We start from the raw sequence: 18,896 nt of genomic DNA, 5'->3' as shown, positions 1-18,896 counted from the left end.
TTCTTTAATTTTTTTTACCCTCTTCATTTGCTTACAATTCAGTCCATAAAAGTCAGCCTTGGGAGGGGACTCATCTTCTCTGGCCTCCCTCTGCCTCTCATTTCGCTTACTGTGTATCACCCCAGAGATCTATTTCATCCTGGTGGTAAAAGTCAAGGAATTGTCGGTACCATCCTGGAGGCTGGTGAAATTCTGTTAGCAACTGCCCCAACTCTTTACTTTCAGTTTTCATTTTCATGCATTGGAGAAGGAAATGGCAACCCACTCCAGTGTTCTTGCCTGGAGAATCCCAGGGACGGGGGAGCCTGGTGGGCTGCCGTCTATGGGGTCGCACAGAGTCGGACACGACAAGCAACTTAGCAGCAGCAGCCCCAACTCCTCCTAAATTCTTGAGCTCTTCAGAGTAGGGAATCTGTAGGACAAATAACACTTCCTTCTACTAATGTCCTCACAAATTACAGCATAATTCTGATTATATAATTATTGTAATTATGCTAAAGATGCTCTCCCTGCCATGGTTGAGGAATGGGAACAAGAATGAGGGGGTGAGGAGACAGAGAATATTGTCCTACCACAGTCTATTCATGGGGCTACTTTTCATGGTTGAATTGAAACTGTGGACTCTTTGATGTCCTTGAAACCTTGGAGCTGTTGGGTTCTTAGAAGAGCTTCTCTGATGTATACAAGACCAAAGATCTTTACAGATTATAGTTGTTCAAACACCAAATGTCAGCTTGAAGTTGCTGGTCAATCAACATCAGCATGCATTTAGCACACAAATGTGGCCTCTTCCTTGATAAGATTTTTAAAGTGACTGTAGCTTTGTAGTCTGTTCCCTTTATAGATGGAAGTGGTGTTTGACCATAGCTTCAAAGAAAACAATTTTAGAAATGCAATGTTGCTGATTTTTTTAATAGAAAAATTCAGTCTTTCACAAAGTCAGTTTTGTTTTCTCATCTTTTCATATGCCTTGCCATCTTTCATCTTAATACCTTACTTTGCCAACATCATCTCCATTCATTTTTCCACACACATCCTGTGTTCCATCCAGGCTAGCTTTTTATAGTTCCCCAAAGTCATAATGTTCTTTCTTACTTCTGCCTCATTGCATATTGTGTTTTTTGTTTGTTTGTTTACAATGCTTCTCCCTCCTTAAATGCTTGATGGCACTCATTCTTTAAGGCTATGATGAAATATTTCTTCTTTTCTTCCTCTCCTTACACATAAATTTACTTCCCACCTTGGTCCCCTTATTCAGTTAGTGGCTCACTCTTCTGTGCTCCCACGGTAGCGTGAATGACACAGATTTTTAATTCTACATTTTTCCTTCTGTATTTTCCATTAAATAGGCAGCAACTTCAAAATGAGGTTGAGAGTCTGTTTACTATTGTAGCCCAAACATTTAACATGTTGACCTTGTTATAAATGTAAACCAAACACCTAACATATTAGTTATCTGTTGCTATATAGCAATTTATCCCAAAACATGTGGCTGAAAACAACAAATATTTATTACCTCACAGTTTTTGTGGGCTTGCCTGGTGGCTCAGTGGTAAAGAATCCACGTGCAATGCAGGAGACACAGGAGATGCATTTGCTCCCTGGGTCAGAAAGAGCCCCTGGAGGAGGAAATGGCAACCCACACCAGTATTCTTGCCTGAAAAGTCCCATAGACAGAGGAGCCTGGCGGGCTGCAGTCTGTGGGGTTTCAAAGAGTCAGACATGACTGAGCATGCACACATGTACAGTTTTGTGGACCAGGAACCCAGGAGGGTCTTAGCTGGGTGGCTCTGGAGCAGGGTCTCTCTGAGGTCACAGTCAAGCTGTTGGTCAGAACTACAGTCATTGCAAGGCTTGACCGGGTGTGAAGGATCCACTTTCAAGTTGACTCATGCAGTTTTTGACAAGTTTCAGTTCCCAGTAGGCTGTTAAACTGAGGGCTTTAGTCCCTCACAGTGCCTTGTGGGCCTCCCCAAAGGCTGTTCACAGTACAGTTACTTGCTTTTCTCAGTGCAAAAGAGTTGAGAGAGTATGAGATGGCAGAAGCCATTCTCTTCCTAACCTAATCCTGAAGCTGTTCTCCTAACCTAATCCTGAAGCGACATCTCATTACAGTTGACCCTTGAACAACATGGGTTTGAACTGCATGGGTCCATTTATACTCAGGTTCTTTTCAATAAATAAGTACTACATGACTACACCATCGGTAGCTGGTTGAATCTATAGAAGCGCAACCTCAGATACAGAGGAACTGCTGACCATGAGGGCCAATTGGAAAGGTATACAAGGATTTTACACTGCACTGCACTACACTGCTGCTGCTGCTGCTGGTAAGTCACTTCAGTCTTGTCCGACTCTGTGTGACCCCATAGACGGCAGCCCACCAGGCTCCGCAGTCCCTGGGATTCTCCAGGGAAGAACACTGGAGTGGCTTGCCATTTCCTAATAGACGTCAGCATCCCTAACCTCAGCATTGTTCAAGGGTCAGTTATTCTATATTTATTTGTTAGAAGCTGGTCAACAAGTTCAATTTATAGTCTAGGGGTGAGAATGTAACAAAAACATGAATACCATAAGGCAGGGATCAGACAGGATGATCTTAAAATCTGCCTACCATGGTCAGCAGTTCCTCTGCAAAGAGTTGGACATAACTTAGTGACTAAACAACAACAACAACCACATATTTTATCTGGTAAAATGCTTGATAAATACTAAAAACTAAATCTGGACCATTCCTGTTTTTGTTAATAAAGTTTTCTTGTAATGCAGCCACACTTATTTGCTTACATATTCTCTATGGCTGCTTTTGTGCTGTAATGGCAGAGTTGAATAGTTGCAAAAGAGATGACCTAGCCTGCAGAGCTTAAAATGTTTACAATCTGGACCTTTACAGAAAAGCTTTGCAAATTTCTGACTTAAAGCCAGTAATTGAAAATTATATTTCATGAATTGTTACACTAATAATTATTAAATGCTTACTTGATAATTGCTTAGTTACTTAATTACTTGGTAATTCAAGACTTTCCACAATGATACCTCAAGCCACCTATCTACTTATAGTTATTATTATCAGGCATGTATATGATAGTAATAGCAATAATTACTTTAATTGAACATTTACTACGTGCCAGGCAAAAATACACACATACACACACACATATTTTATTTATCCTTGCAAAAAAACCACGAGAAAGGCACTTTTTCAGATGATGAAACTGAGGTTGACTGTGGCAGGATTTCAGATTAGATTTGTTTGATTCTAGAGCCCAAATTTGTTGTATATATCTCCTCCATTTCTTAGCATTACCTCCATGAATATTCTATTCTATTCAAACTGACTCTTTCTAAATGTTCCTCTTTCCCATCTTTTTATCAATACCTTTTACTCCTCCTACTTCCAACTCTGGAAATGTTTTTCACACTCATTTCTTTCTAAATTTTGCTAATCTGTCAGAGAACTCCTTAATCATCACCTCTTCCATGAGACCTTTCCTGAATCCCCAGCCAAAGTAATATCAGTCATATTTGCCAGCTACGTAGAAACTAGCCCGGTCTCTGGTATACTTTAGCTGTTCAGTACATGCTAGTGAATGATATTAAAATTGTACACTATAACATTACATATGAATTATTTGTATTCATAGAATACTTTTCTTGTAAAAGCCTCTGTAAACTAGGAAGTTTTTCCTTGTGCTTTATTCTATAGAAGAAACTGACATTCATAATGCATAATCTAATGCATAGAAAGTAAGGTGACTAGAAGGTGTCTCATTTCAATCTGAAATTGCAAATATATTCAGTAATTTTCTCTAAGCAATTTTTACACACCTCATTTCCTTTTCATCAGAAATGTTTTGTAGCTGCAGGTGTGAAATGCAGGCTGACCATGTGAAACCATCGTGGATTTAAGCTGTGATTTTGCAAAGTCCACTGGATGATTGGTGGATTTTTATAAATAATATAATAAAGGATATTTTAAGAATAAATCACTTTCCTAGGATTCTTATGTATGTTCTAGAATATACTTTTCATTTGGATTTCTCCAAAAGGACCATGAAATTATAAAAACCAGATCACCTTTCTCCATATAATTAAGGGCATTTATGATGGTTTCCCCTGACACACAAGTTTTATTTTATTCATTTTACTTCACTTAGTATTCTTAGAAGATTGCATTGAGCTAAGAGCTGTGGAGAAAATAAGGGAAATGTCAGTCATTGTGAAAATATAACCTAGTCTGGAAGAGATAATGAACAATGCAAGGTAGTATAAAATCAAATTATCAGTGTAATGGTACAGATCATGGATTCAGAAGATGGACACACTTAGAGTCTTTTTAAAATAATTTAGTACTTGATTCTTCACTGTCTTGTACTATGTATTAAATTTCTTACAAGAAACATTCAAGAAGATTTTTCTTTACAGTCTGCATGGACTACCCAACAGTTTTTTTCTGGCTTTGAGGCAAAAGCACTTAACAGGGCCAGACCTTGCAGTGAATCATTCCTCAAGGGATCATCTCTTATTTCTGGAATTAAATTCTGTCCCTACCAATTTGTGTTAGTAGCTGAAAGATACTGGTCTCAAATTGTACCCCAGTACTCAGAGTCATTACTCTAGATATTTTGTCTACAAAGTACTACTATTTATAGCCTTGCTTTTCTCTCTAGATTTTCTTTCCTCCTCCATATTTTAGTTCAATTCTGATATTTTGTTTGATAGGGAAAAAGGAAACTCAAATTTATTAATTGCATACCATGTATCTGATTATGTGCTAGTTATTTTTCATTTGAATTCTCTCACACATAAGCCCCAGAATATAGTTATTAATTATCCTCATGTTTTAAAGAAAGACTAAAATCCAGAGCAATTAAATAAATTATCTAACATTGAACAGATAGGTTTTCCACAAACCCCAGCATCTGGTATTAGAATATGAGTTTGGATTCCTTTTTGAATTAATATTTACTGAAAGATAGAGTCATAATTAATGTTTAATTCATTCTAATAAAAAGTAAAAAGTAGCACAGAATTGAAGATGTGATGGACAGAACAGAATACTGTGAATGAGAAATAGAGGCATAAAAACAGATTCATGAAGACTTCAAGCATTGGAATTATCAGACAGGTTAAGAAGCAAAACAACTTCCATTTTGAATAAATAAGAGTAAGCAAATGCTGGGGTATTGAAAATGCTAAATGATAATGTATTGTATTTGAAAAAGAACCAAATAGAAATTTTAGAACTGAAAAGTATAATTGAAAGTAAGTAAATGGTTTGATAGCAGACTAGACATAGCTGAAGGAAGAACCAGTAAGCTGGAAAATGAATATTTATATATATGTAAACTATCCAGAATGCAATACAGAGAGAAAACAATGAGGGTACAAAAGAGATAATAAATTATAATGAATAATAAGTCTAACATTATTTCACTGAAATCCAAAAGGAGAGAAGAGAGAAAATTGGATAGAGGCAAGATTTGAAGTGAAATAGTAGGGAATGTGTGCTTTTCCAATAGTCTTTCCTATTTCTGCTGCTCAAAAGTCCAACTTTTTCAGTTCCTCAGGCCAAAAACCTTAGTCATGCTTGCCTTCTCTATTTCTCTCCTCCCCTATATCCAACATATCAAGAAATTCTATTAGTCTATCTTCAAAATATATCCAGAATCCAACCTTATCACCAACTCAAATGCTAATACTCTGATTTATCCTGAGTCACTGTTGTTAACTCATCTCCCTGCCTCCAGGTATTATACATATAGTACACACAAGTGTACTCCAAGATGTGTTTATGGTTGCTATTTTCTGTTTTTATTATCTCTGTCTTACTGTTTCCACGTTCTACTTTGTTTTTGTGGAGTTGGTTGACTCTATTTAGAAGCAGAGACTGCCCGTAATTTGACTGTGGTAGTAGTCTTCAGGCTGTGCCTGCTCCGTTCATACTTGCATACCTAGGGCATGCTAACACTAGGAAAGGCAGAAAGGCAATGTGCCATCAATCTAGAATTTCTTGTCATCCATTTACTGGAAATTTAACTTTGTGATTGTCTTTTCTGTAAAATGGGAATGGTAGTAATAGAAGCTATTTCAAAGAATTATTTGGAGGATTCAATGAGATTCAGTAAGTAAAAAAAATTTAACATGCTCCCTGCAAATAATAAATGTTCAATAACCATTAGCAATTATTGTCATTACTAGGCTGGTCTCTGCTTAAATATCTTCAGTATTTCCCATTGCTTATAGAATTAAGCATAAACAAAATAATAAAACCTACTTTTAGTTATCTAAACTTAGCTCCAACGTCTTCCTAACATAAAATATTAGCTTCATATATGCTCTTTCACTCTCCAAGCCCTTATGTTTTATGTTCTAGTCCTACTTTTCTTACCTGAAAACTGCAGCTTTTCACAACCATCTTCCTTCCCAGCCACAGCTGAATTTCTTCTCCCCCTGCTTTTTCATCGTGCTTCATTTACCTGTTACCAACTCTCAAGTTATATTGCATTATAAATTGTTTGCATGTCTCATGGCACATTTGATTATATACCTCTCAAGGGCAGAAATTTAAAAAAAAATTTACTAGATTTAATTTTTTAGAGCAGGTTTAAGTTTACAGAAAAATCAAGTGGAAAGTATAGAGATTCCTTTCGTAATCCCTGCTGCCACCCAGGTGCAGCCTCCCACACTATCAGTATCCCCCTCCAGAGTGGTCCGTTTATTTTCAGTCAGTGAACCTTGACACGGACACATCATTATCACACAAAGTCCATAGTTCACGTTAGGGTTCACTCTTGGAGCTGTACATTCTGTGGGTTTGGACAAATGTATAGAGACATATACCCACAGTTACAGTATAGTGCAGAATAGCTTCACAGCCCTGAGAGTCTGTGTTCCACCTATTCATCTTAATCCCTGACCAGAGATTCTTTTTGATTTATCCATAAAACATAATGCCAAATACATAATTGCTCCCAAATAAATGTTTTAGATGTATGATTGAATGAATGAAAGGAGGGGATGAATTAGAGAGAATGAATGCATCTTGTCATTCTTGCTAACTGATGTTTTGTCTCCATTTCGGTGTTCACTCATACTACCTTAGCCTATTCAGAAGACTTCCCCCACAAACTACTGTCTTTCAGAACCTGGCTTATTCTTGAGATGCCCATTCAAACCCCACCTTGTGTATTATACTAAATCAAGAGTGAGCTCTGGACACATCTAAGACATTTTATGAATTCTCTATTTAATTTGGTGTGTCACACTTGCATTTTTTATTTCATGAGCCTATGTCTGGATTCCCCAGTGAAAATAAATTATATTTTAAAGTAATGGGTAGTTTCATCCTCTTGCCTTCTGTGAGCAAGAAGTGCCTTCACAAGTTATTGCTTTTCACCTGGGATTGCTGACAATGGCCATGGAACAGAGAAACTTGCTGGTCTCTAAAGAATTCACAGTCTTAGTCACTTTTGGACCAGTTCAGCTGTCGAGTACAGAAAATTATTGGGGACTAATTAAAAATATAACAAGGAAGTAAATGTTTTGAAGATTTGAGCTTGCAACAGGTTCCATAAAAAGCTCTAGAGGATTTGCCAAAGTGCTGTTAAGATAATATAACTTCTATGTGCTAGCAGAAGTTATTTACAGAACCTTCTCCATCCTTTCCCCAGTATTTTAAGCATTCTAAAACTGCATCTTTGATGTTATTTTGTTTTGATATAAATTTAGGAGGAAAATGTTATACATATTGCTGATTTTCAAGTCATCAGTTTCTTCTTTCTGCTCCCACAATACTGAAGATAAGGGAAGATTACTTTGGATTTTTGAAATTTCATTCACTTAGCTTTGACCATCTAGGAAGATACATGTATCTGGGAGTGATAATTTTGTTTTTATCTACACTATAAAACTATTTTGCACAAATGCCAGTTTTTTATCCAAGTTAATTTACTGGGATGCTTTTTTTTTTTTTTTTTTTTTTTTTTACAATTTGAGGGATTTCTGGAAAAAGTGCTTTGGGAAGGCATGAATATTATAGAGAAAACTTAGGCCAGTCATATAAAAAGAGCATTTTTTAAAAGTTAAGGTGATGTTTTAGTCATCTGTATAGTGGCAATCTAAACATTTATGCTGGATGACCTATCATTATTAATTAAATAATAATACTCTTCCTCCTTGGAACAATACTACAGAGGGATATTTACCATTCTAAAAGAAAATAAAATATTCAATAAACAGATTATCTTTAAAATAAATTGCCGAGTGTATTTCACATTATGATCTTGTAATTAATACCAGTTTTAAGTTGAAATATCAATTCATGTTCATTAAATTAATTTTAAGTCTTAGAAGGTAAACTGAGTGATTAGGTTCATGGTCGTTCTATTTTTATTCCCAGATAATGCCTCTGAGGTAGCAATTACTGCTCCAGGAACTAGTAACCATAGAAACAGCTCCACAGGCCCAACACCTGACTGCTCACCTCCATCTCCTGACACTGCCCTCAAAAATATTGTAAAAGTCATTCGACCCCAGGTAAGTGCTCATCATGACATCATGTGCAGTTTAATATATTTTGTTTTTGAATCAGTGCATGCACACCATCTATATTGCAATACTGGGACTATTTTATAATAAGTAAATGGACTTCCAGGTTAAAAGAATGGACTTGGAAGAGAGTGTTTCCTTCCCTTGGAGATGATGATACACATTGAAATCTGTTAGCTTTTGGAAAGTTGAATTTGTATATTATGAAAAATTGAATTTGTATATGAAAAAACAAGCTTAGAAAAATGGCTATTTCACATCATTTTTCTCAACATTTTAATAATTATGCTCAAACTATTGAGATGTTACATGTTTTCTGGTGTTTCCTTTTTCTTTTGTCTTCATTTCTTTGGACGTGCCACATTGATTGTGATAAGTTCTTTATCCTCCAACCCCATTTGTTTCTATATACATGTTTTTTCCAAATCTTTATCCTTTATGGCTTCAAACTAATTTCGTCTGTATTTGATATCGCACCTCTCGTTGCTCCTTATTTTTCTCCAGTGTTCAATTTCCTCTAGCTAGTCTCTTTACCCTTTGTTCTTTTTTTCCATTTCTGTCACTTTTCTGTATGGGTGTCTTTCTCTTACCCCTTTTCTTTCCGTTGGATTTCCCAGTAGGCGGTTTGCAGGCAAGCTTTAGAAATATCATTGGGACAAGCTGTTCTGTGATATTTCATTGAAAATAGCACTTATAAAGCTGTTTGCATTATATTTTTGCCAACAGATGGACTCAGAACATGGAATTGGTGGTGTTCTCAACCTGGCTCATTCTGAATGGGCCTCATAAAATTCAAGAGAGAGGAACTTTGGATCCAATCAATGCCATTCACTATCTACTTAGCTATATAGTATGAACAAATATTTTGAGCCACTTTGCAGAACAAATATGTCTTAAGATTGCTTTGACCTAAATGAACAATAATTTGTTTAACATCTTACCTTCTTTAACACAACTTATTTTGGATTTTTTCATTATATGTACCGTCCTCATCAGTAAAATGACATTTAAGCTTTGCATATCTGCTACAGCTTATAGAATACTTTCCTACAAATTATTTTGTTTAACCTTTATCAGTTCCAAGGGAATGTATATTTTAGTGTTATGGGTAAGGATATTGGCACTCCAAAGGGGCTAAGTTGTGCAACTGATTTGAAGTTTCTTGTACTTTCCTTGGTGTAATAATTGTCTCCTACAATCCTGTTCAGAGGGTAGAAAACTCCTCATTAGGATATATAATTTGCTACCTCTTTATGAGGATAAAACTTACAGGTTCATTTAGGCATAGGGAATATTTCACACAATGTCCTGGTATGTGGAGCAGGAAAATGTCTTCAATAATTCCTCTTTGTTTTCAGGGAAATTTGATGTAGTTCATTTGTTTCAGGAAATAAGCCCCACAAAGCTTAGATTTAGTTGCTAAATGTCACATTTATTATCATTGGTTTTCTCACTAGGTTAAGGTGTTTCTGGTGCTATGGTGCAACTATTGCATTTCCAACATTTTGAACTATATATGTAGGAGATTGTCTTATATATATTAATAAAATTTATTGCTAAACATTAAATTTTATATCAGTGTAAATTCTCCAATGTAAATGCATTTGGTCATTCAGTGAACGAAAAAGATTCCTTTCTGTGTAATCTAATGCACTCTAAAGGATCTTACTCCATAAATCCTCCTTTACATATTCTACCTTATTTTAGTAAACTTTGAAGAAATCTAGGAGTAGTGTTAAAGCCAGAAATTCCACTTGACTCCACTCCTTGGTTCTGTCCATTTTTAAATGTGTATGAAGGTAACTGACTCTACTTTCCTTTATTAGATGTTATAATGATGATTTAGGGAAGGAAAAATGAAGGGAAAAAATTATGAAACTAAGGATGATGGTGTTTCAATTAGAACCAATGCAGCCTGTCTGTATGTATGTTGTGGAACAATAACAGCTATGGTATATATTTAAGAAAGAATATAACCTCACTTGGGCCACTCTTGCTTTTACCTCAGAGACATTGGTGCAAGAGTTATTTCTCCTTTTGAGTCCTGATCTCCTGGGGTTCTTCATTTATTATGGAGAGCAGGGAATAGAAAATTCAAGTGAAAGTAATTATGAAGGAGTATTGGAGTAGAACATGTGATTTCAAGAAATGGTTTGGAGACTAGAGAGTGTGAATAGCAGACAGCTAGATGGATAAAGCAGACTCCCTGCTGTGCTCTGACAGGCACAGGTGTGTCAGGAATGGAACATTGACAAGAGCTACTGTTCCAAAGGAAAGATAATTATTGGTTAGCTCATATAAGAGCCTATATTTTGATCATAGGCTTATTAACCCTCTAGGTGTTTGATAAAGTAGTGAAAGTGAAGTCGCTCAGTCGTGTCCCACTCTTTGCGACCCCATGGACTGTAACCTATCAGGCTCCTCTGTCCATGGGATTTTCTAGGCAAAATAGCACTGGAGTGGATTGCCATTTCTTTCTCCAGTGGATCTTCCCGACCCAGGGATCGAACCCAGGTCTCCCGCATTGTAGATAGACGCTTTACCGTCTGAGCCACCAGGGAAGTGCAGGTGTTTGATAATTCTCCTGGCTTTTCTATCTGGAAATGCATGAATGCGATTTGATTGACTTATGGGTATTCAAATACTGTTTTCATTTATTAATTAGAAATTAATAACATTATTGGAATGATCATTTCACTCTTAAAACCGGTGATGAGCCTTGAAAACGGAAGTATAAGTACAACCCTCAATCATTAATTTACATTTATTTGCCTGGGCATTAGTACATGTGTTTAGTCTTATTGTGAGAAGAGTGATCCAGAACAGATGAGAGATAAAAACAGAACTGTTCATCTTATTCACTCACTACAAATAGGTACTGATCAGATAGAGCAAGTTGGGCTACTTCTCCTTTGCCCCATGCATACCTTTATCTAGTCTACTGTCATAACTCTATCTATAAATGGAAGATATCCATTATAACCAATGAATTCTTGCTTTCAGTATGAGGTAGAGCTGATTATACATTGCATGTGTTTCTGACTGGTGTATTAATTGTGACAGATTTGGCAGTGCTTTGTTGAGTTTGACTATTTGGCATATTTATTAACTCAGTAAGTCACAACTGTTAATTCTGCATCCTGTATTTGATCTTTTTACCTTTGCTTCTTTGGACTCTTTCATGTCTTAAAATTCTTCAGATTGTGAAACTTTCTATTTTTGATTCAGAGAGTCTGAAATACTGGTGTGCTACTGGATTCTCTTTGTTTCTTTTCAATATATTGACCCACAAGCCTGAGGCTCTCTATTTAGATGCATTTGCAAGGCTGCGCTCAGTTACTCATACTTGAAAATAGAATTGTTTGTAAACTTGAAAAGATACTTGAAGTACTTGAAAAATATTTACATGTTAAAAAATTTAGGTAGGTCTATTGCAGGAGACCTGGTTTTGATCCCTGGGTTGGGAAAATCCCCTGGAGGAGGGCATTCCTCCAGTATTCTTGCCTAGAGAATCCCCATGGACAGCGGAGCCTGGTGGACAGTCCATGGGGTCACAAAGAGTTGGACACAACTGAGCGACTGAGCACAGCACAGCATCAACATACCAGTTTTCTTTTTGCTTTATCTTTGTAATGCCTTTTTTTCCCCAAATATTTTGCTGGTGAAGCATCTTTTTACCCTTAATAGAAAAATACAGTTTGATAGATTTTAACAACTGTGTATGTAGGTGTAACCATCACTCAAGGCAGGATGTAGAACATTGCTGTAACCCTCAGAAAGTTGCCTCATGCCTGTTTCCAATCAGTGGCCCTTGTTCCTGCCTCAGTGTGTGCGTGCATGCTTGCTCAGTTGCTCAGTCATGTCTGACTCTTTGCAACCCCATGGGCTGTAGCCCATCAGGGTCTTCTGTCCATGGAATTTTTCAGGCAAGAATAGTGCAGTGGGTTGCCATTTCCTACTCCAAGGGATCTTCCCAACCCAGGGATTGAACCCACATCTCTTGCATCTCCTGAACTGGTGGGCAGATTCTTTACCATGGGTGCCACTTCTTTCTGATTTTTATCATCATAATTTAGAATTGCCTATTCTTGGACTTTATGTAAATGGAATCCTACTGTGTTTGTATGTTTTATGTATGCCCAGGTCTGGATTCTTTCATTCAATATAATTCACTCATGTTATGCCTTTTTTTTTTTCTTTTTTGCTGAGTAGTTGGATTAACATAGTTGTTTCATGTTATTTGGTATTATGAATTAATGTGCACTAAATGTTCATATAGATACCAAAAAGTAGAATTGTCAGGTTGTAGGGCAGATGAATAGCTAATATTATAAGAAACTTGCCAAGAGTTTTCTGAAGTAGTAGTTCCATAATTTAATCCCACATAGAAATATCTGAGATTTTTTTATTTCTCCATAGTCTCGCCAACATTTACACTTTCAATTTTTTTTCATTTTAACCATCCTTATGGGTATGAAAGCATTTCTCATTGTGGCTTTAAGCACTTTTTCCTGTGGCTATTGCTCATTGTTATATCTTTTGAGAAGTGCCTGTTCACGCCTTTTTTATGGGATTGTTCAATTTCCTAATTGTCAATTTGTAGTAATTTTTTATTACTACATTCATATGACATTTATTACTACTACAATATTTTTTATCACTACATTTATTACTAAATTCTCCTGTAATTCTAAAAGATTTTAGTTATTTGTCTGGTTTATGCACTGCAAATATTTTTCCCAGCCAGTGATTTGCCTTAATTTTTAAAAAAACTATTTATTTATTTATTTATTTATTTAAGGTTGTGCTGGGTCTTAGCTGCTCCAAGTGGGCTTTCTCTAGCTGTGGTGCAGGGGCTGTTTCTCCACGGCATGAGGGATCTTCCCCAGCTAGGGATCAAACCCGTGTCTCCTGTATTACAAAGCAGATCCTTAACCACTGGACCACAAGGGGAAAACTGACCTTAATATTTTTTAATGGTACCTTTTGATGAATAGAATATTTTAATTTTAGTGAGATCTAATTTTTAAATTTTTTTCATGGTTAGTGCATTTTGTGTCTTTTTCCATAAGTATATGCACCCATTTTTTTTTACCCCCATAAGCTTTCTGGTTCTGGCTTTTGCATTTAGTTCTGCAAACTATCACAAATCATTTTTGTATGGTGTGAGGTGGGAGTCAAGTTTCATTTTTTTTTTCCTATATGGCGAAAGACTTTCCTTTCTCACTGAGTGGACTTAATGCTTTAGTACTGTTTACTATTTTAACTTTCCAATTTTGTTTACTGTTGATATATAGAAATACAATTGAGTTTTATATCATCCTTGTAACTTCCATCTGGATTATTTCATTGAAAACTCACAGTAGTTCATTTAAAAATAATTTCCTTAGGATTTTTTCCTCCCCTGTCATCTGAAAATAATAATGGTCTTACTTTATCCTTTCTTATTTTTATGTCTTTTATTTCTTTTTCTTATCTTTATGGTGCATGGAAGTAGTAAAGCCAGAAATCCTTTCTTTATTTGCTATTTTGAGGGAACACACTCAATATTTCAACATTAACTATAAGCTTTAAGTTTCTTATATGTACCCTTCTGCTTCTAGTTTGTGGAGAGCTTTTTTTTTTTTCTCTTTTTTATTTTTTAAATTGAAGGATAATTGCTTTGCAGAATTTTGTGGTTTTCTCTCATACATCAACAAGAATCAGCCATAAGTACACGTGCTGAAGGTTTTTTTTTAACAAAAATGTCTTTTTTTCCATTTTATTGTTTTTTATATATTTGGATGATCATATTACTTTTTTTCTTTTTGTTCTATTAAAGTGATAAATGCATTCCTTTAATTTTGAATGTAAATCCAACTTTGAACTTGGTTATGATGTTTTAACCTTTTTGTATAGCACCTGATGCAAGAGACACTTTGGATAAAGCATGTATGGAGAGGTAGATTAGACCTAAGGGAGTCAAAGATGACTGGTTGACTGGAATTTTTGAATGATAGTAATAGAAGTAGGAAAAACTTAAGCAGAAGTTCATTTTGATGAGGGAGAGGGTGATATGACAAATTTGGTTTTGTAAACTCCTTGAGAGTGAGGGATGGTATACAAACTGAAATGTTACTATAGAATTATGGTGAGAGAGGTTAGGAGCTTAAGGTGAAGATTTTACAGTCATTTACAGAATTTGATGGTAAAGGGAAATAGTACCAAAGGTGGTATGCTTGCAAATGCTTACACTTAGGAATATAGTTAATATATGTAAAGCACCTAATATAATTTAATTTTCATAATTTTAGAGGGAATGGATATTATTATTGTAATTTTATAGATGAATAAATTGAGAACCCAGAAGTTTAAGTACTTTCTTAGCATTTACTTGAGAAACAGGGCCTTAGTAAAAGAGAGACAGAAGCATTGAGAAACGATAAAGGAGGACGAGCCAGACATCCTGGAATGTGAAGTCAAGCGGGCCTTAGGAAGGCACCTAGAACAAGATATCCTCGAATGTGAAGTCAAATGGGCCTTAGGAAGCATCACTAGGAACAAAGCTAGTGAAGGTGATAGAATTCCATTTGCCTTATTTCAAATCTTAAAAGTTGATGCTATGTAAGTGCTTCTCTCAATATGTCAGCAAATTTGGAAAGCTCGGCAGTGGCCACAGGACTGGAAAAGGTCAGTTTTCATTCCAATTACAAAGAAAGGCAATGCCAACGAATGTTAAAACTACCGCACAATTGCACTCATCTCACACACTAGCAAAGTAATGCTCAAAATTCTCCAAGCCAGGCTTCAATAATATGTGAACCATGAGCTTCCAGATGTTCCAGTTGGATTTAGAAAAGGCAGAGGAACCTGAGATCAACTTGGCAACATCTGCTGGATCATCAAAAAGCAAGAGAGTTCCAGAAAAACATCTACTTATTCTTTATTGACTATGCCAAAGCCTTTGACTGTGTGGGTCACAATGAACTGTGGAAAATTCTGAAAGAGATGGGAATACCAGACCACCTGACCTGCCTCCTGAGAAATCTTCATGCAGATCAAGAAGCAACAGTTAGAACTGGACATGGAACAATAGACTGGTTCCAAATAGGGAAAGGAGTACATCAAGGCTGTATATTGCCATGCTGCTTATTTAACTTATATGCAGAGTATATCATGCAAAATCCTGGGCTGGAAGAAGCACAAGCTGGAATCAAGATTGCTGGGAATAATATCAATAACCTTAGATATGCAGATGACCCCACCTTTATGGCAGAAAGCAAAGAAGAACTAAAGAGCCTCTTGATGACAGTGAAAGAGGAGAGTGAAAAAGCTGGCTTAAAACTCAGCATTCAGAAAACGAAGATCATGGCATCTGGTCCCATCATTTCATGGCAAATAGATGGGGAAACAATGGAAACAGTGAGAGACTTTATTTTCTTAGGCTGCAAAATCACTGCAGATGGTGACTGCAGCCATGAAATTAAAAGACACTTGCTCCTTGGAAGAAAAGCTATGACCAACCTAGATGGCATATTAAAAAGCAGAAAAAATACTTTACCAACAAAGGCCTGCCTAGTCAAAGCTATGGTTTTTCTAGTAGTCATGCATGGATGTGAGAGTTGGAGTATTTAAAAAGCTGAGTGCTGAAGAATTGATGCTTTTGAACTGTGGTGTTGGAGAAGACTCTTGAAAGTCCCTTGGACTGCAAGGAGACCCAACCAGTCCATCCTAAAAGAAATAACTCCTGAATATTCATTGGAAGGACTGATACTGAAGCTGAAACTCCAATACTTTGGCCACCTGACATGAAGAACTGACATTGGAAAAGACCCTGATGCTGGGAAAGATTGAAGGTGGGAGGAGAAAGGGACGACAGAGGATGAGATGATTGGATGGCATCACTGACTCGATGGACCTGAGTTTGAGTAAGCTCTACGAGTTGGTGATGGACAGCGAAGCCTGGCATGCTGCAGTCCATGGGGTTGCAAAGAGTCAGACATGACTGAGGGACTGAACTGACTGGAAGAAGGAAGACAGCACGTTGTCATGAATATAAAGAGAGGAAAGAAAACTGAAGAGGAGATTAGTCAATACTGTCAAAACTTGTCGGGAGGTGGAGGAGAAGGGAGATTAAAATGTCACTTTATGTGATGATTATGAGGGCAAAGACCTACAAGACTGCAATTTTCTCAAGTGGAGAAAATGCAAAGAGTTGAAGGGTTGGAGAAAAACAATGCGCTAATTGTAGATTACTTTTTTGAATAGTTGGTTTTTAAAGGAATGAAATGTTGGTGGTAAAAGGAAAGAAAGCATGTGGCAGTGTGTTGAAAGATGGGCATGGTTAAGGAAACAGTTTTTTTCTTTTATTTTAGGATATCAGAAATTAAACCTGGTTGTAAAGAATAGGAATGAGGAGACTAAGAGAGACATGCATGATGGAGACTGTAATGCTAAATTGTATAATAGGAGGAGAAACTAAATTTAATCACCTTCAGAGTTCAAACATTCTGGCATCTCTGGATGGAAGAGACACTTTAGATAAAGCATTAGTTGCTAAAGTACTGCTTTCTTGAGCTATGCCTCAGTGGTTGTTTTATTTGGGTTGATTTTCTACTCTTTTCTCTTATTTCACAGCACAAATCAAATCTATAGTAATAAAAGAGGATGTTTGAGAAATGACCCAAGGTAGAGGCAGAAGAGCCTATTTTAGCACAATGTCACAGAGAAGACAAACAGGTGCTTAATACTGAACATTATAATATCTTAATGAGCATAGTTGGGTGCTAACAGATAGCCAACCTGGAAAATTTGAAAGTTCTGAGTATTTTGAGGTACTCCTGGTACTGTCCAAATTCCACCATGTATTTTAAATCCTATCCTGAATAGTATTCAGCAGAATGAAGTGATTTTAGGCTGCACTTTTGCAGAAGAGGAAAGATCCTATGAAAAACAAGCAAAGAGGGCATAAGGGTAAAGAAAAGAGAATACACAAGGGCCCAGTTTTCTCACGAGTCTAAGAGAGATGATTTGCAAAAAGATGAGCCATTCCTGAACTCCTACCTATGATGGCCTCTGTTTCAATCAGGTGACAACTCAACCTGAAGAAAATAAATAGTTTGAGCATTCTCCTGGACTTGCTTTGTGCTTAATGAACTAATAATAAAGTAGTTTAATAATAAGCCATATGATCTCTCCCTTCATTAAGGGTTTAGAACTGGGGGTGCATAAAATTCTTGCCAAATTTAGAATCACATTTTACTGGGCACTGGAGGGTTATAGAATACATATGCTAAAATTTAGAATTAGAAATGAGAGTGGGTATGTAAAAAGCAGAGGCATATAACTCAGAATAAGTATAGCATATTGTATTGGGTTGCAGTAAAAATAGATAAAGAATAAAAAGTCTTTCAAAGAGATAATCTTTGAAAAGTACCTTTATTATTGAGTACTGAACCATTTAGTTCTATTATTGTGCATGTTTTTCATTTATTTCTTATAAAAACCCTACAAGGTTTTTCCTTTATTTTATTGATTGGGTCTGAGGGTTAGATCAAATAATTTCCCCAATGTTACATAGTCACTGACGGGAAGAACTCTGGTCTTCTAACTCCAGTAGTCTGTTAACGTTAATTATCTCATTGTTGTTGTTGTTTAGTCACTAAGTCGTGTCGGACGTTTTTGCGACCCCATGGACTGTAGCCTGCCTGGCTTCTCTGTCCATGGGATTTCCCAGGCAATAATACTGGAGTGGGTTGTCATTTCCTTCTCCAGATGATCTTTCTGACCCAGGGATTGAACCCACATCTCCTGCTTTGGCAGTCAGATTCTTTACCACTGAGCCCCCAGGGAAGCCCAGTTAGCTCAATAGGGAGAAAGTAATCAAGAGAGACTCTGATTTTCCAGAGGGATGATGAAGTTTGAGGGGATACTAATAGATTAGAAAATGGAAGACAAGCCTAAAGATGGGAACCAAAGAAGACTGCATAACTATCATTTGGAGTCCTACAACCAAAGTTTCCTTGGTGACTCAGTGGCAAAGAACCTGCCTGCAATGCAGGAGACACAGCAGACACAGGTTTGATTCCTGGGTCAAGAAGATTCCCCTGGAGAGGAAATGGCAACCCACATCAGTATTTTTTGCCTGGGAAGTTCCATGGACAGAGCCTGGTGGGTTAGAGTACATGGGGTTGCAATACAGTTGGACACAACTGGGCGACTGAGCACGCACACACCCAAAGCTAAGTGAGAGGAGAAGGCTGAAAGCAGAAAAGTAATAAACCAATAGAAAATAATCTTAGGTGAAACAAAGAACAATTCAGAAAGAAAAAAACAAAACTGAGGAAGAAGTTAGTGACCCCAACAAT

General features: G+C 36.7%; 1 protein-coding gene across 5 annotated transcripts in view; it reads left to right on the top strand.

Annotated features, from left to right (window-relative positions):
• The window catches only part of ANKS1B (ankyrin repeat and sterile alpha motif domain containing 1B), a 1,136,988-nt gene that overhangs the window by 430,465 nt on the left and 687,627 nt on the right, over positions 1-18,896 (top strand). For all 5 annotated transcript variants that reach the window (XM_068970630.1, XM_068970629.1, XM_068970628.1 and 2 more), the window contains exon 11: positions 8,402-8,538. In XM_068970630.1, coding sequence (XP_068826731.1) covers positions 8,402-8,538 — 137 coding nt within the window. The remainder of the gene's footprint in view (positions 1-8,401; positions 8,539-18,896) is intronic.

Source organism: Capricornis sumatraensis, chromosome 4 (genome assembly GCF_032405125.1).
Source record: "Capricornis sumatraensis isolate serow.1 chromosome 4, serow.2, whole genome shotgun sequence".
NCBI classification, from domain to species: domain Eukaryota; kingdom Metazoa; phylum Chordata; class Mammalia; order Artiodactyla; family Bovidae; genus Capricornis; species Capricornis sumatraensis.
Note: the sequence above shows the minus strand (reverse complement) of the source record. Positions and strands in the feature narration are given on the sequence as shown.